We start from the raw sequence: 16,585 nt of genomic DNA on the forward strand, positions 1-16,585 counted from the left end.
TATTGCCTGCATGCTTGCCCAAATACACGTAAAATTATAATCTCAGTCATTTTAAAGTTTAAGAGATGAGACACAAGCGCCACCTAGCAGTGCATTGAACGAATCACATAGATCAACTTAGAGTTGTACACATCAAATGAACATACCGTCATATTGTAAAGGATTTGGGTGTGGTGTATGTTATGAGGGATAAGTAATTGGACATCATTCATTCTTCTACTACCTTCAGCGAGCCTGGGTTCAGATTCTGCACACTTGAGTTGAGGAGATTTTTGTGCGGCTTGATGGCATCACTCTTCAGTCTTCAAACCCTAACTTTTAGTTGCAGTCCTCGAATTTGATTGGCCGAGCGGCGTCCCATATGGGCGGAACACTTCTATTGTTTGTATCCCTCCGCTTGTGCCCGTTTACGCGTTCAGACCAGACTGGCTGGAAGTCTGTTTTAATTAGTTTTTCTGCAGTTTAAATTACATAATACTGCCAGCAATTGGCATCTTTATCTGTATTATTAGTAACTGAATAATCCACTCAACCAATTTGGTCAAAATGAATTTGATCAGATTTCACATATCGGATTGAATTAAATTCAGAAAATTAGTTGTTTGGAAGAAAAATATATATTATGAAATTGGATTAGATGAATTCAGTCTTGGTTTTGATCTGGATCAAACCTTCAGCACGTGTTGTCCAAAACATTTTAGTAGAACTGGGATACTTTTCATCTTAAAATACCAAGAGAAGGGTGGATTTCAGGAACAAAATGTATAAACCTGAAAACTGGTCAAATAATGCAACGTTTGGATCACTATATATACACATTTATAGTTCACACTTGATTTAACTGTTAGATTGATAAATTAGATAAATAGCTAGCTAGTAGCCAACATTGTCATATGTAGTCCCATTTCGAGCACTGGTAATAATTTGGATTTGGTCATCTGGAAAAGTTTGTATCTGGATCATCCAATACCTGTCAGAGACATATTCAAGTATAGCATCATGTAAATACTATGAGCACACTGTGAGCACGCCTTCTCTTGTTAGTCAAAATAAGTTTATGAAAGTAATCTGGGTTTAGAATAAGAGGCAGAGAAAACCAAATATTAGCAAAATTTTTACTTTATTATATTGGGTTTTTAGTCAGGTGGAATTTGTATAAGACTATTAAATACATTTCCAATAGAGAGGGGAAATTCTTAAGTGCTTTGTTACAGCACCAGGTAATAGTAGTACATTGAACACTTTTAAAACACAGAAGATTTTAAGATGGACAATGCTATGATGCAGTCTTCTGGCTCCTTTCAATGGCCATTCGCTCCAGTCTCTCTGTGTAAAAGCCATTGAAGTCCAGCCTATAAAAAAAAAATCTCATTATTCATCAAACCTTCAAGACTGAATTTAAATGAGGATTGTCTAAGCTCTTAAATAGTAAGGGATTTCAAAAGCTTGTGCTACACATTTCTATTATCACTATTAAAAGGATAGTTCACCCCCAAAAAAAAGAAAATTCTGTAATTAATTATTCATTCTCATGTCATTCCAACCCCGTAAGATTTCGTTCATCTTTGGAATGCAAATGAAGATCTTTTTGATGAAATCTGAGAGCATTCCTTCCCTCAATTGAAAGCTACACAACTACCACTTTGACGCTTGAATAATGTGAATAAAAGCCTAAATTAAATCTGTTCATCATATAAAGCCATCATGCAGAAAATTTAGACTAAACCGTTCAATTCATATAGTTTAGTTTTACGATATCTTAATGAACTTTTGAAGTATCAAAGTGTTAGTTGTGTAGCTGTCTATGGAGGGACAGAAAGCTCTCAGATTTTTTCAAAAAGATCTTCATTTGTGTTCTGAAGATGAATGAGTCTTACGGGTTTGGAACGACATGAGGGTGAGTAATTAATGACAGAATTTTCATTTTTAGGTGAACTATCCCTTTAAGACCAGGTTAAAGCCCAATTTATACTTCTGCGTCGAACTCATGCCGTAGCTACGTCGTAGGCTGTGTGTAACGCGCGTACCCTTCGGCATACCCTAACGCGCACCTCTCCAAAAATGTAACAACGCGTCAATTTTATGCGCACGCAAGCGCTGTGATTGGTCTGCTAGAACCGCTCCCTCGGGTTTCACATGTTCCCTCTGCGTGCATCAATGCGGACAACGACGCAGAAGTATAAATTAAAACCAACGCGTAGTCTACAGCGTAGAGGCTCCGGCGTAGGTCCGACGCAGAAGTGTAAATCAGCCTTAAATCAGTAAGCACTAATACATTTAAGATTTACTGAAAGGTTCCTTCCACAACCCACCTGTAGATGATGTTGATCATGCTGTGTTCACAGTCATTGGTGCTGTAAATGCTGAGCTTATCCAAAAGATCCAGCAATAAGGTGCTGAAGTTACTGTCAAACTTGCTGATGGTCCCCTCAAACCCTGAGTCAGACTGGAGGGCATCCACATACTCAGCTAAGAACTGAGATAAAGACAAATAGATAACATAAAAAAAGATTCATTTGTTTGTGGTTTACTATCTTTTGGAAGATTTCGGCGTGAGTGATGACACAGTCCGTTTTTAAAAAGCTTTTTTATTTCCGGTATTGTACAATTACTGATTAAATGCCAGTGACTCACTTTAGTGGCCAGTCTTTTTTTCTCTGCCTCGTCTGTCCGTTCCGCCTTCATCTCGCTGTCTATCCTCATGCTCTGAGTGAACCGCTGCAAAACAATCAACATGAACTCTCCAGCATCATCCTGACATTAAAGAATAAACTATATAATTAAATATCAAAACAAAAAAATAAGTTCTATATTCTAAACTAGAAGATCTATATTCTAATTATGTACACTACCATTCAAAAGTTTGGGGTCAGTAAGATTATTATTATTATTTTTAAATTAATTAATACTTTTCTTTTATTAAGCAAGAATGCATGATCAAAAAAGTGACAGTAAAGGCATTTAGAATGTTAGAAAAGATTAATATTTTTCTATAAGTAAATGTTTATTTGAACTAAATCTTAACTTTCTATTCAGCATATAAAAAATGTATTACGGTTTCCACAAAAATATTAAGCAGTACAATTATTTTAAACATAGCTAATAATAGTAAATGCTTTTGAGCACCAAATCATCTTATTAGAAAGATTTCTGAAGGATCGTGTGACACTGAAGACTGGAGTAATGATGCTGAAAATTCAGCTTTGCATCACAGGAATAAATTACATTTTAAAATGTATTCAAATAGAAAACAATTGTTTTAAGTGTAATAATATTTCACAATATTTACTGTACTTTTGATCAAATGCAGGCAGCCATGGTAGGCATAAGAGACTTTCAAAAACATTTAAATAAATCTTACTGACTGCAAACATTTGAATGATAACAAGTTTTTAGTACTTTTAGTACTTTTAGTTCTTTCTCCACAATGTCTGTATTTTTACCTGCATGCAGTTGGTGAACATGACACAGACAGACATGAGCTTGGAGAAGATCCGAAGCAGCTCAGGATTGGTGAGCATACAGTCCTTCAGACAGTTATCCAGGAAACTGGTGTGATGACACAGCACGTCGTCAATGTTGGAGGCCTAAAAACGACAAGTGATTTAAGCACACACAGTGAATTCATTTTCAATTAATTATATATTATAAATCTCTTTCTAAACATATATAAATTTAGACAGATAGATTGACTCATTGACTCACAGACTTCAAGTTGTTCTCCATGATGTGCCACGTGGGCTCCATAACCTCAAACATCATGTAGTACTGAATGTTCTGAACAAAGTTGAGCATCCGTTGTCTTAATGCAAAGGCCGCAGCAAACCTACAATCAACAAGAGCTCACTTGAAGATACACAGACTAAAACTAAAAGTCCAAGACATAAACTAAATATATGTAGTCTCACCATTTAGCAGAGTGAAGTGAATATTGCTTAGCTGTTTTATTGCTGATCCACACATTACAGAGCAGCCTCTCCACATGCTTGCAGTAGAACATGTGCCTGAAGAGCATCTGGTATCTTGTCAGGGCTTTCCTGCACAACAGAGCATTGTTTTTAAGGAGTAGTTCATTGTAAAGTTCCAGTCCCAATGTGTAAATACTGTTGCAATGTATGAAGCACAGCTCACACAGAAGTCACTTTCAAACCAAGCAGCTTTCTGTTGGTCAACAGCAAATTCATGCGAGTTACTTGAACCTACTGAAACATCTACATAGGGATATATTTTGCCCTCACTGGTTAAATGTACATGGGAATGTGCATTTCCGATTGCGTAGTGTGTAATGTGAGACATTTCTGATCCCATGGATTCTTATCGCAATGACTGGATTTCCCCCAGCGAAAATTCGCCGAACAACAGTAAATGTGACCACACTTTAATTGCATGGAATACAGGTTTGGAACAACATGTGAAGGGTACATGATGACAAAACAGTTCCTTTAAGAGGCACAGGGGCACAGCAACAATCCCAAGCTGAAGCTGCTTTAAATGAAAGCTATCCAGCCATATAGGAAAACTGTACCTGTTGATTATGAGTGAAAGTGGCCACTTGACGATGTAGTCGAAGGAGAAAGCCTCCAGGCCGCTAAGTGACACCTCTGTGGGCTCTGCATTAATGATGGCTTTCTCTTGTTTGGTATCTATAGCAAGGACACGTAACAGCTGGGTGATTACATCATGGGGCATCAGGTCAATCTGGAAGAGAACAATTATGTTAAGTTAACGATGAACTTCTGCCTATTTTTGGACACTTGGACGTCATTTTCTATTCGTTAAGAAGAATCTCAACCATCCCTCCAAATAATACAACCATTTAGATGGGTGAAATAGCCACTTTCATACACGAAATGTGTTCAATAGGCAGATGTTATTTACTTTTTCCTTTGGATTTTTGCTGTGTTTTCATGTAGGGCTGCATGATTTGTGGTGGAATTTTCTGATACATTTATGATTTTTATTATCACAAAGTAAAAATATAAATAAAAACAAAATAATACAATATTACTACTGTAATATTTAATTCACAGTAAAATAAAATAAAAAGAGTATTTAAGAACACGGATGAGCATTCAACCTTTAAATCGTCTTTGAAGGGGTCTGTGTTGGCAGTGCTCATCCTCAGGGCCAGCTCCAGCAGAGCCTCCAACCGTGGAGGAATGATGTCATCAACCTGCTTCTTCAGTTCCTCCTCCGTCAGGTCCATAAAATGCACGAAAAAGTCTCCTTTATCCATTAAGAAGTAATGCTTGATTGACCTGCACCACAAATATAAGAAATAAGGGGATATTTAGATATTCAGTACACAACTATTAAACAATACCAAATAATCTGTTTCTCATATCACGAGAATATTTTGGTTTTTGCACGTATACATGTTTCTCAACTGGTGGGCCATGCCCCAAAAGTGAGTTGCAAGACCCTTCTGAGTGGGTCGCAGAGTGTGTAGTCAAAAAAAAAAAAAAAAACCTAATTCTTAATGTTTTACTGAAGCAAGACTTTTATTTTGAAAGACAGAAAAACTCCTGATTTAGTATCTGCTGTCAGATGAGATGTTGTCAAGCTATATGTTGTTATCATTATTTAAAAAATATTTTTTGTAACATCTTGCAAAATAAAATAAAAAGTCTCACCTTAGAAAAACAAACGTTCCTGTCCTGTCAGATACATTGTGCTCGCGACACACATTCTTCAATTTTACGCACAAATGCAGAGGTGTGCGCTAAATATCTATTCACTATATACAAAGAGCAAAAGAAATTACGAGCGAACAACGTCATATTTACGCTGTCAAGTCGTGAACTTACCAAAAACAATAATTTAAGTAACTAGTACGTCGTGCCTTAGCTGTAAAGGATTTGCATGCAGTATGATGTACATTCGATTCGTCAGGAGTAATTTCCATGTTTTTTTAACTGTTCATGTTAGTAGTGTGTATTTACAACGGTAACAGTAGTTTCCATAACCTTAACCCATAATTCCACCTTATTTTTACTTTGTATTATTTTCTTTATTTTTGATGACTGTGGTGGCTACCAATTTAGTAACTTTACTGTATTAACAAAAACTAGTTTGGGACTGCTATTTAATAGTGTATTCATCAGTGTTAGTGATTTTATAAAATAAAAAAATTGTTGTATATTAAGTAAAGTGTACTTGGTGCGTGTGTCGACCATTTAAAAAAAATAATTAATATTGGTTAAAATTCCTAAAAAAAATTTGAGTCACTCAATGACCATGGGAAATTGTGTGGTATGTACGTACTGTACGTGCACAGCCTGATTTTACTAACTGCTCTATACACGCAGCTTGATTTATTTTTGCACTAATTAGTTTGTTTCAAAGTCACAAAAGAAGCAGAGCAAACGACAACCAACTACTGGAGATGGCAACAACAACCGATCCCAGCGCTTACAACATTTATGTGAAGGATTTCAGAGATACCCACAACAATTTCAAACCTTTACGTTTTACCTCAGGCGTGAAACAAGCTCCTTTTCCTCCATCAGGAAGTCAAGCAGAACCTTGCTGGCATAGTAATATGCTTTTTCAATCTGCTCCACATATGCTCTCTCTTTAAGTGTGTAGAGAACCTCTTTAGCATCTGGACAGGTAACATCACGGCCGCACTCCCGCACAACATTCAGATACTTGCCTGAAATTAGAAAAGTTAGGACAGTTCATGAAAAAAAATGCATTTAGTCACTTTTCAGCTGGGCACTGAAATCATTAGAAATTGTTAGAATGTTTTTGACATTCATACCATTGTTCCAGAATTGCTTTCTAGCTTTCTATCTACATTTTGGAACTGAGCTAATGCTTTGTATAAAAATGCCTCACCTGTGTTTAATATCTTATCTGCCATTTTCTGAAGGAATGATGGGATCCTGTGCTGGACGATAGTGTATCTCTGATCCCAGTATTTGTCATTATAATCTTCCTGAATCTTCTCTTTTTGCAGCTCATGCTCCTCAACCATGAACTCACTATAAAAGCAAAAAACATAGAATGTGATGAAGTTTATTTCACTTAATTTAATGTGGTACAATGTGGTCCAATCAAATGTTTTTTCATGGTCAGCAAAATTCTGAATTTAAGAACTGGCTGCGTTTCAAGCCACGAGTGTGAATTTGATTGGAATTGCCCAAGATCTACAGGATGCTGAATTGGAATTTAACAGGAAGCATCAAAACTAATTATTATAATAATATATATAATATAATATTATAATATAATATTTGAGCATTCTCAAGTTACCTGATACATGAAATATAAATTAAATACAAATTTTAATAGGTGGCATTTCATAACATATCTTACTAATGTCCTCTAATGTTTCTGGAAACACTCAATGGACATTTTTCACAGACTGTGATGACGTGTTTTCAGAGTTATTAACACCATAAATCTAGCAACGGTTTTTTATATTTTCATTTTTTATAAATGTAATGTACATTTATAACACTATAATTTGTGTTATTTTACCTTGGCATTAAATTTCAGAGAACTAATTAACTCTTTAACGGCTAAAGGAAATAACACCCAGTTTGACATCTCAAAATCACAGAAACACTATAATGGATTTTTTTATTTATTTTTTAAGCAAATGGGAATGCAAAATATATATATATATATATATATTTGTTGTAGTTTCTATTCACCACTAAAAAAAGTCTACCCAACTATGGTGACTACCGCTTCAGAGAACTCTAGAAATGTGAAAAGGGTCCATATTGTGTATAACATGTTTATAGTTAATTCACACTAACAAGTGAATTGCATTAACAACAACCACCCTTACAGCAGTATCACATTAAATTCAAAATGCAATTAGAATTCTGCATCCTTTGCAACCTCAATTCAAATTCAGAAACTGTCATTTAAAAGGTGTTCTCAATAGAGTTCTAAATATCTCAAAGCCCTGTTGGTCAGGGGTCACATTGTACCTGTATGGGTCTTTAATGATGCCCCTATAGATCCACTTCTCAAGTATTTCAAAGTAGGGGACGCTGGCTGCTTTAGTCAGATATAGGCAGAGCTCTTGAGCCTGGCTGTCTCCGGTGTAATTGAATGTGCGATCGTGAAGCAGGCTGAGGGTCGAGCCACCCATACATTCACCCTTGTCAACAGAGGTGGCTGCATTAAAGAGACATTAAAGGGAGAAAGCACATTACCATGAGCATGTCAACAATGCTATTATGTTGGTTATCTATCTATCTATCTATCTATCTATCTATCTATCTATCTATCTATCTATCTATCTATCTATCTATCTATCTATCTATCTATCTATCTATCTATCTATCTATCTATCTATCTATCTATCTATCTATCTACTAACCAGCACCTTCAGAATGGTCAGTCAGAGCGCTTTATTTTAACTTTATTTTTTACGTCAGTTTAATATAATTTAAGTTGAAATGACTTATACAGCCAAGTTGATTGTACTAAAATTGTACATTGTATTATGTAAAGCATATTTATAATGATAGCAATTTGCTAACAATATTGTTATGACGTGCTAACAACATGCTAAACCAATGTACTGAGACATTCTAGCAACATGCAAGCAAAATGTTAAACCATTCTAACAACATCCTTAAACAAGTTACCACCATGCTAAAAAAAAACATGTTAGAAACATGTTAAAGCATGCTAGCATAATGTTAAAACATACTAGAAACATGCTAACAATATTCTAAAACATGGTAGGAACATACTAGCAACATCCTAAAACATACTACCACCATGCTAAATCATGTTAGACTTTTGTATGGCTAGCCATCAAATTTTAAACTTTATTTTAAACTTTATTTTAAACTTTCCAGATAAGGCTTTTGTCAAAGTTTGTCCTGACCAGAATGCTGTTGCAAAAGGTAATGAATTAAGAATGAAGATGAAAAATATATTAGGACAATTTACAAATGAACTCATTACTACTGTTGACACATCCAAAATGCTGAGCGCTGCTCTTTTAACAGTAACCACACATGTTGAAAGTTTTACCAATGGAGGCAAGGATTTCCATGGTGCGCATGGTGGGCTGTATGTAGAACCAGAGCTTCTGCAGGGAGAGCGTGCCCTGTCCGTGGAGATGCTCCAGCTGTGTCACCAGGATGAGGTATTCCTTCATCAGAGTCCTCATGGCTGCAGTCAGAGCGTGATTCACCTGACCGTACTCAAACGATGACTTCTCCTCTGTGAAGCTGGCCATGGATTATGCAAATGATTAGTGTGAGCACGCCATGCAAACTTTAATCATGACATATCAAATATCTAAAATCTGGTTTGATATTGGTGTAAACGCAAGACTAACATATCTATTAACCGTAATATCGTTCACAGACCGTGTGATAGTGGAGTAACAAGATGCGACCGGCAATATTCGGTTGACCAGCTCTTTGACGGACATGTCGAGGGAAGGGTCTACTATGAAGGAGCGGCTCTGTCTGCCAAGCACAGGCTGAGCTGTGATGTCTCTCCCATCCACACCAATCAGCACGAAAAGCAGGTCCTCAACCAGAGCTTGTTCCTGTGCAGCCAGCGGCATTGTACCTGCAATTAAACTTGTTAAAGTCACCATGAAATCAATTCGATTTGACACTTCTTATTTTTTATATAATATTACAGTGTTTATTATAAATGATTTATCCGAGCACATCTTTATTACTTTTTTTTTTATTTCATTCATGTGCTTTTTAATCAAAAACATTCATTTCCCCTCCTCATGCAACAATATCTCTTCTCTGATGACACATGCACTGCCACATAGGCAGGAGAATAAACCCTCTTTTCCAACAAGTCACTCACAGGAAATAAAATGTTATTCACCTCTAAAAATATAATTGAGACGAACACTGATATCTTTAACGTGTGCATTTTCCGAGGAAACTGTGTGAACATGTTTTATACCCAATTTATTGAACTTGTCTTAAAGTGCCCCTATTATGTACTTATATACTACCGGATGCTATTTAGTGTGTTATATAACTGTTTGTGAATTTAAAAAGCCTGCAAAGTTTCAAAGAACAAAGTGCCTGATAAATGGAGTTAACTTCCTTAAACGAGTCGTAAGTAATTCCATTCCTACTTCTTGCACAAACCTATGAAGGTTTGTAACAAATTAGCATAATGCCAGTCTATGGTCTTCATTGGGTGCTCACGAACAACGTCTACTTTGACCCGTCCTCAAACACTGTATTTGTAGCTGAGGCCTGGAAGAGATTGGTTTATGTCGTTGACATGTCGAGAAGATACTGTTTTCTGCATTGCGAATGCAAATCCATTTTACTTGGCGGTAAAACCGATGCCATCGTTACTGTTTATATCACTGTGTATACAAGTGCTGAGGAAGCCTCCGGAGCTGAAATTCAGATATGATAATGGGTGTTTCTTTTACAACACACGCTATAAGCTGTAGACAAATCACAACATATTGAGCCATCTGCCCAATCAAAGCAGAGTCGGCTCTCAGAAAGGAGGCGCTTAAAGAGACCGAATCCTTGATCAAACCATTTCAGACACTGTGAGAAAAAAGGGTGCTGAAATGTATATTACGAGAAAAATAAAGTGTTTTTTGATCTTGGATTCATGTAAACATATTGAACAATCACAATTTGCAACAAGATAGTGGGGACTGATTAAGTAAATATTGCACAAATATGAAATAAGGGTAAGAATGTGTACTGAATTTCAACTTCTCCTCTCCAGCCGAGATGTAAAGTTTCTTAAAGCAACACCAAGTAACTTTTCCTCTGCGGTCACCCTACAGGTTGGAAGTGGAATTGTCCATTACTGCTGTCGTAAATAATTTAGCCTACCGCATCCTACTGTCGCACGCACATGCTCTCTATTTATCCAGCACCGGCTTTGGAATCATGATGACAATTCAAAAGCTACCCGGCTGCTAGGTCTCTTACATGTAGTTGTAGTCTACTGTCGAGTACGCTCCACCTATCGGCAATTCTAACGCTTGCCGTAAAGCAAGTCAAATTTGTAGTTTTCCTATGTCTTATTCGGACTACAGAAACCCGACCCGATCTGGCAATCTTACATAGCGTGGATATATCAGATAAAGGACCGCAAAGCGGTGGTATAAGTGCATTTCACCATCTCACGACTTGATGAACCACTGAAACGATTTTGAAAACATCATTTTAAGGTAAAAAAATCTTACTTAGTGTTGCTTTAATGTAAATCAAAGTACCTACAGCGATCACATTTTAAATGGTTGATTACAACGGCTGATTATAATGTGTGGTATTGTGTGTGTTATGTCGCTGTATATGGATTTACTTGGTGTCTACAAAGCAAATTGCCCTCAAGAACTATAAAGTAAAGAAATCGCAGCAATTAGCAAACCAAACTGATCCAATCAATTCCAGATTGACAAAATCAAGTCCTGCCCTAAATTATTTTTGCTCAAGAAGCTGTTTCACTTGGATAATCATCACAAAGGGGAATAAAAAAAATAATCACAACTTCTGTTTCATGCTGTCTTGAACAATTCAGTCGCGTCTATAACCAGATTTGGTATCTACCGTTTCTTCTGTGATACTGAAGTTTAAGTGAAATCAAAAGTGTCCATATTATCCATAATCTCTAATCAACCACTGTAACAATTCCCTATTCATCTAGGGCTCTAATTTTGGAAAGGCCTGTCACATACCAACAGCCACCACGGGATCTCCCACAGGGGTGGGGCTAGTGATGAAATCCCCAATCAGTGCAGGCCGGTCATACACCCAGTTTGGAAACACAGGGTTCGGCTGAGTGGGGTTCTTCTTATTGTGTCTGTCTCTCAGCATTTTACGGATTACTTCAGAAGACTGTGCAGGAAAACAAAACCATCGTTAATTGATGCAATGTACAGAATTAATAGACATTAATGTTATCTTTACGTTTCGTCATAATACCTGCGGCACACTGGAGCTGGCTGTGACATTTCCCAGCTTTTTCCGCAGTTCCTCCAGTTCTTGCATGGACATTTTGCTGCTGGTTGCAGGAATGCTGTACGACGTGGTGGTGCTGGATGCTGCATTTGCAGACATTTCTGATCTCTCTTTGGCATTCTGCTGCAGGAACTTCAAAGTCTGAAGAGTAGAAGCAGCCATGGCTTAGAAAATATGTCTAGATCACAATTCCACGATACTCGAAGATCAAAAGAAAAAGCCCGGGTTTAGGTCCTAACTTTCTAATAGTCTTACAACTTAGTCATCAAATGTTTTTCTTTAAGACTGTTCATAACTTTTTAACCTTGACTAACTGCTAATGGGTCATACTACATCTTAAAGGGATAGTTAAAACCTAAAAATGAAAATTCTGTCATTAATTACTTACTCACCCTCATGTCGTTCCAAACCCGTAAAATATTTTTAATCCGTTTTCCTCCGTTGACAGCTACGCAACTACCACTTTGATGCTTCAAAAAGTTAATAAAGAAATAATAATAAAAAAAAAAAATCCATATGAATTGAGTGGTTTAGTCCAAATTTTCTGGAGAGACTCAATTTATATGATTAAGAGATTTCATTTAGGCTTTTATTCACATTTAAACATTGATCAGCGAACATAAACAGAAGCTCAACCGAAACTGCTTGATGTGCGAGAACAAACCTCATTGGTTCTTGCTGAAGCTCAAACGTGCTGCGTAACACAAGAATGAACCTCATTGGTTCTCGCACGTCAAGCAAAAATGCTTGAGCTTCCGTTTACCACAACTGATTTGTAAGTTAATGAATTTATATGTGAATAAAAGCATAAATTTAATCTCTTCAGTCTCTTTAGGAAAATTGGACTAAACCACTCAATTCATATGGATTAATTCTACGATCTTTTTATGAACTTTTTGAAGCATCAAAGTGGTAGTTGTGTAGCTGTCTATGGAGGCACAGAAAGCTCTCAGATTTTATCAAACAGATCTTCATTTGTGTTGCGAAGATGAACGAAGGTCTTATGGTTTCGGAACGACATGAGGGTGAGTTATTAATGACAGAATTTTAATTTTTGGGTGAACTAACCCTTTAAGACACTGTCTAACATGGCTATGTTTATGCAACTGGTCCCTGATTTTTTGTTTCGACATTTTCATGACAATTAAAGTCAACATGAAATCAAAATGGACAATTATTGTTTGCTTTTTTTATGGAATATTGCAGTATTACTATAAATTATTTATTCATAGTCACATCATTACTTTTAAAAAAATCATGTGTCCTCGTAATCTTTGATCAAAATAACTTCCACTTCCTCTTACAGCATCTTCTCTTCTCTTCCCTGATGACACGTTAACTGGCGTGAGGGTGGAACAACCTGTCACTCACAAGATTACAGCAAACCACAACCATCCAACGATTTGATTCAATTCCTGATGAACAAAAGCAGGTCCCGCCCTACATTTTTTGTTCTTCGAGAAGCCGTTTCACTTTGATATCCGTCACAATAGGGAAGAAAAGGCAATCGTAACTTCTGTTTCATGCTGACTTTAAGTACATTTTCCCTCCAAATTCTAATTTCCATATTGTTTATGGATGTTTTACTTTGAAGTTTTATTTTTGTAATCCCAGTATGTGATTTGTATTACTGTAATACTGTTATTATATGGTTATTACAGTAAAACCGAGTTCAAATAAGCATAAATTGAAGGCAGTACAACATATTCCGCCATTTTTAATTAAAAAAAACATAGCATCATTTATTAGAATTAAATGACAATTTTGATAATTGGGATTAGAATACTGAAAAAAAATAATCATTCAAACTTAATGGTCCTAAAATAGGTTGCATCTTCATCTTGCAAAATATGATTTCTTATTTACTTCTTTTGTGTTTTTGGTGAAATTATGTGACCTATACATATTCTTGACAAGGTTTTGGATTCAAATATTCCTGTTTAGAATTTAATAACGAGTTACATTAAACATACCTCTTTATCCTCAGTGAGTTTGGAAAGCAGATACACCAGTGGATCAAGGTTGCGTGCATTCTTTGACTTCAATTCATCATGTTTCCTCAAGAAGTCTTCAGGTGTTTTGGAGTGTTCTGCCATTTTGACCTATAAGACAATGTGAATTAGTCTAGCAGTGCATTCAGAAAACGTGTAACGGGAGATAAAACACGCTCACCTTAGCACTGTGTGCAGAGACTGTAGTGGTCACATATCCAGTCCTGTTCTTCTGCAGTAAATCAATGTAAACCTCAGCACCATCTCCTCCGCGGACATTAAGGAGTCCGAGAAGTTCATTAACATCATGATGAATTCTGAATTCACTCATGACTTCTGATTAAAAATCAGAACCTGAAATCAGAAATAGACACAAGTGAGAAACGAGAGCAAGCTCAATGAATGAATGAATACATCAGGTAACGTTAAGCTAACAACACTAACGTTAGATCTGGATCACCGAATTTGCTGATGCTATTTATTTACAGCTAGCAATCTATGTATACATTCATAAATACAACGTTTTGTTTACCTATAAAAATACCCTTTGTTGTTTTACCTAATAGTTGTCTAATTCGTCCTTCTGAACAACACGTTACGCATTTGTTGATAAACCAGCAGCGTAACTGACAACACCATAATAATAGGAAGTCGGAAACTGTGTCAATTTGTAAAATTCCGCCAAAAGGCTTTATTTTTTCAAAATAAAGGTCCTTTACTTGCATCCCACCTGATTAAATAAAGCAGAATATTTTTGTTGTTGTTTGTTTACAGGTATATATTTCAAATGTTCGATTTTTACAATCAGTAGAACATGTATTTTTTTTAAATGTTTTTAATATTCTATTAATATGTTAAATGTAAATGTTATTAATATTTTAAAAACCATGCCTTTTCCCATAATCCGCCTACCTTATGGAACTCATTACCTATTAGGAATGCTGCTTCTGTGGATTGTTTAAAGAAACTTCTTATTTCTTATCTTTTTAGTCAAGCTTTTAATTTATAATTTATTACTGTGTATTTTTTAATATGTATTTTTTTCCTTGTTTGATTTATTTTGTTCTGTATGAGTTTGAGAAAGGCGCATTACAAATCAAATGTATTATTATTATTGTTGTTAACATTTTTAAAATATCCACGATTACTTGTTTAATTTGTACGATTTGTTGGCTTAGATTGTTTATATTTACAGCATTAATATAATAATACATATAATAAAACATTTCAGGTGATGATAATAATAACAAATAATATTATTATTATTATATGTTGTTGTTGTTTTATATAATAATAATAATAATAATAATATAATAATTTATTATTATTATTATTATGTACCTCCAGAGTGTCTGCTATTATCAGAGATATAGCAATATACAGTCACACACATACACACACTTCCAGTACTGAGAGATATAGAACAGCTAGACACCAGTGATATTTCATTTTAGTTTTGTTATTTTCGTTGTATATCCTGATTTCCATTACACGAGAGTAGATGTTAAAACTTCATGCTGATTTGTACTCGGCTTTCGCCAAGATAAGCAAAACTAAGACGTAGCTTTACAGTAAACTATGCTTCTCCATCCATTTACGCTTCTTTCCATAAGGTAGTGTGACTCCCCTTCTGTCCGGCGTTAACGGCAGCAGTGTACTTGGCGCGTTAGCGCACGCGACGGCTGCAACTACAGGACCAGCACGACAACCGTCTGGATTGAACCGAGTAGGGGACATCTCTAGGGTCTTCAAGTGGGCACCTTCCGTCCTCAGTGTTTCGTCGACCTGCCCACGACACCTCAAGAGGGCTCGACAGTGACTCTGGCGTCCCAGAGTCACCCCCCTCCGTCCCCCACTCAACTCAGCCCAGCTTACTGACCTCTACATCCCTCCTGCTGCTGAGACCTAACCACAATATCACAATCTCTCCGCGACCCAACCATACGCGCCAACCCGTTGACTAAGGCTGTCGAGCCCCACTGGTGCGTTAATATGCAGTTTCAGTGGACAACGGTTCCGTATGGCATACCACCTACCGCAAAACACAATATCTGCCCAACCACCCGTCATTCACGCAATATCCACAGGATATATAGTTATATTACTATTTTAAATTATTAAATTTTTAGTTATGACACATTTCATGTGATTTTGTCATTTTATTTGTTCTATTTTAAATATTGCTATTGGCTTAATTTATTTTTATTTCAGTTTTTGTTAGTTTAGTTTATATTTACTTCCAGTAAACAATTGTAGTGCTTCAACTTAAACTTATTTCAGTTTATTGGTGTCACGGGGTGTAGCAGGGACGAGGAGAGGTGAGGATCTTTAGCAAAAAGTCTTTATTCCATCAACACACAAACACAAAGATAATCCAAACAAGGAGCCAATGGCACAAGGTAAGGCAATAATGGTAAGGCAATAATCCAAACAAGGAGCCAAGACTAATCCAAACATAATGACATATATGAAACACAGAAGAAGTAACAGCTTTATGCAAAGACAACTACGGACCAAACACAGGGGTATATATATATATATATATATATATATATATATATATATATATATATATATATATATATGCAGGCTAACAAGAGGACAAACCAAGGCAAACAGGAACTTGTGGTTGAAGTTGCCATA

At 36.1% G+C, this 16,585-nt stretch overlaps 1 protein-coding gene across 1 annotated transcript; it reads right to left on the reverse strand.

The window, feature by feature from the left end:
- Positions 1-1,105: 1,105 nt before the first annotated feature.
- On the reverse strand, positions 1,106-14,614 carry tubgcp2 (tubulin, gamma complex associated protein 2). The gene is made up of 18 exons (XM_056245857.1): positions 14,502-14,614; positions 14,124-14,296; positions 13,925-14,053; positions 11,916-12,092; positions 11,669-11,828; positions 9,348-9,555; positions 9,007-9,206; positions 7,947-8,136; positions 6,841-6,986; positions 6,475-6,655; positions 5,078-5,258; positions 4,526-4,698; positions 3,909-4,037; positions 3,706-3,826; positions 3,444-3,587; positions 2,635-2,718; positions 2,313-2,476; positions 1,106-1,352 (listed from the first exon to the last, which is right to left on the reverse strand). The coding sequence occupies exons 2-18, from the start codon at positions 14,271-14,273 to the stop codon at positions 1,277-1,279; spliced, it is 2,613 nt and encodes an 870-aa protein (XP_056101832.1). The 5' UTR covers positions 14,274-14,296; positions 14,502-14,614; the 3' UTR covers positions 1,106-1,276.
- Between the last annotated feature and the right edge of the window lie 1,971 nt (positions 14,615-16,585).

This window comes from Rhinichthys klamathensis, unplaced genomic scaffold (assembly GCF_029890125.1).
Source record: "Rhinichthys klamathensis goyatoka isolate OS25496 unplaced genomic scaffold, OSU_Roscu_1.1 h1tg000035l_1, whole genome shotgun sequence".
Classification (NCBI taxonomy): domain Eukaryota; kingdom Metazoa; phylum Chordata; class Actinopteri; order Cypriniformes; family Leuciscidae; genus Rhinichthys; species Rhinichthys klamathensis.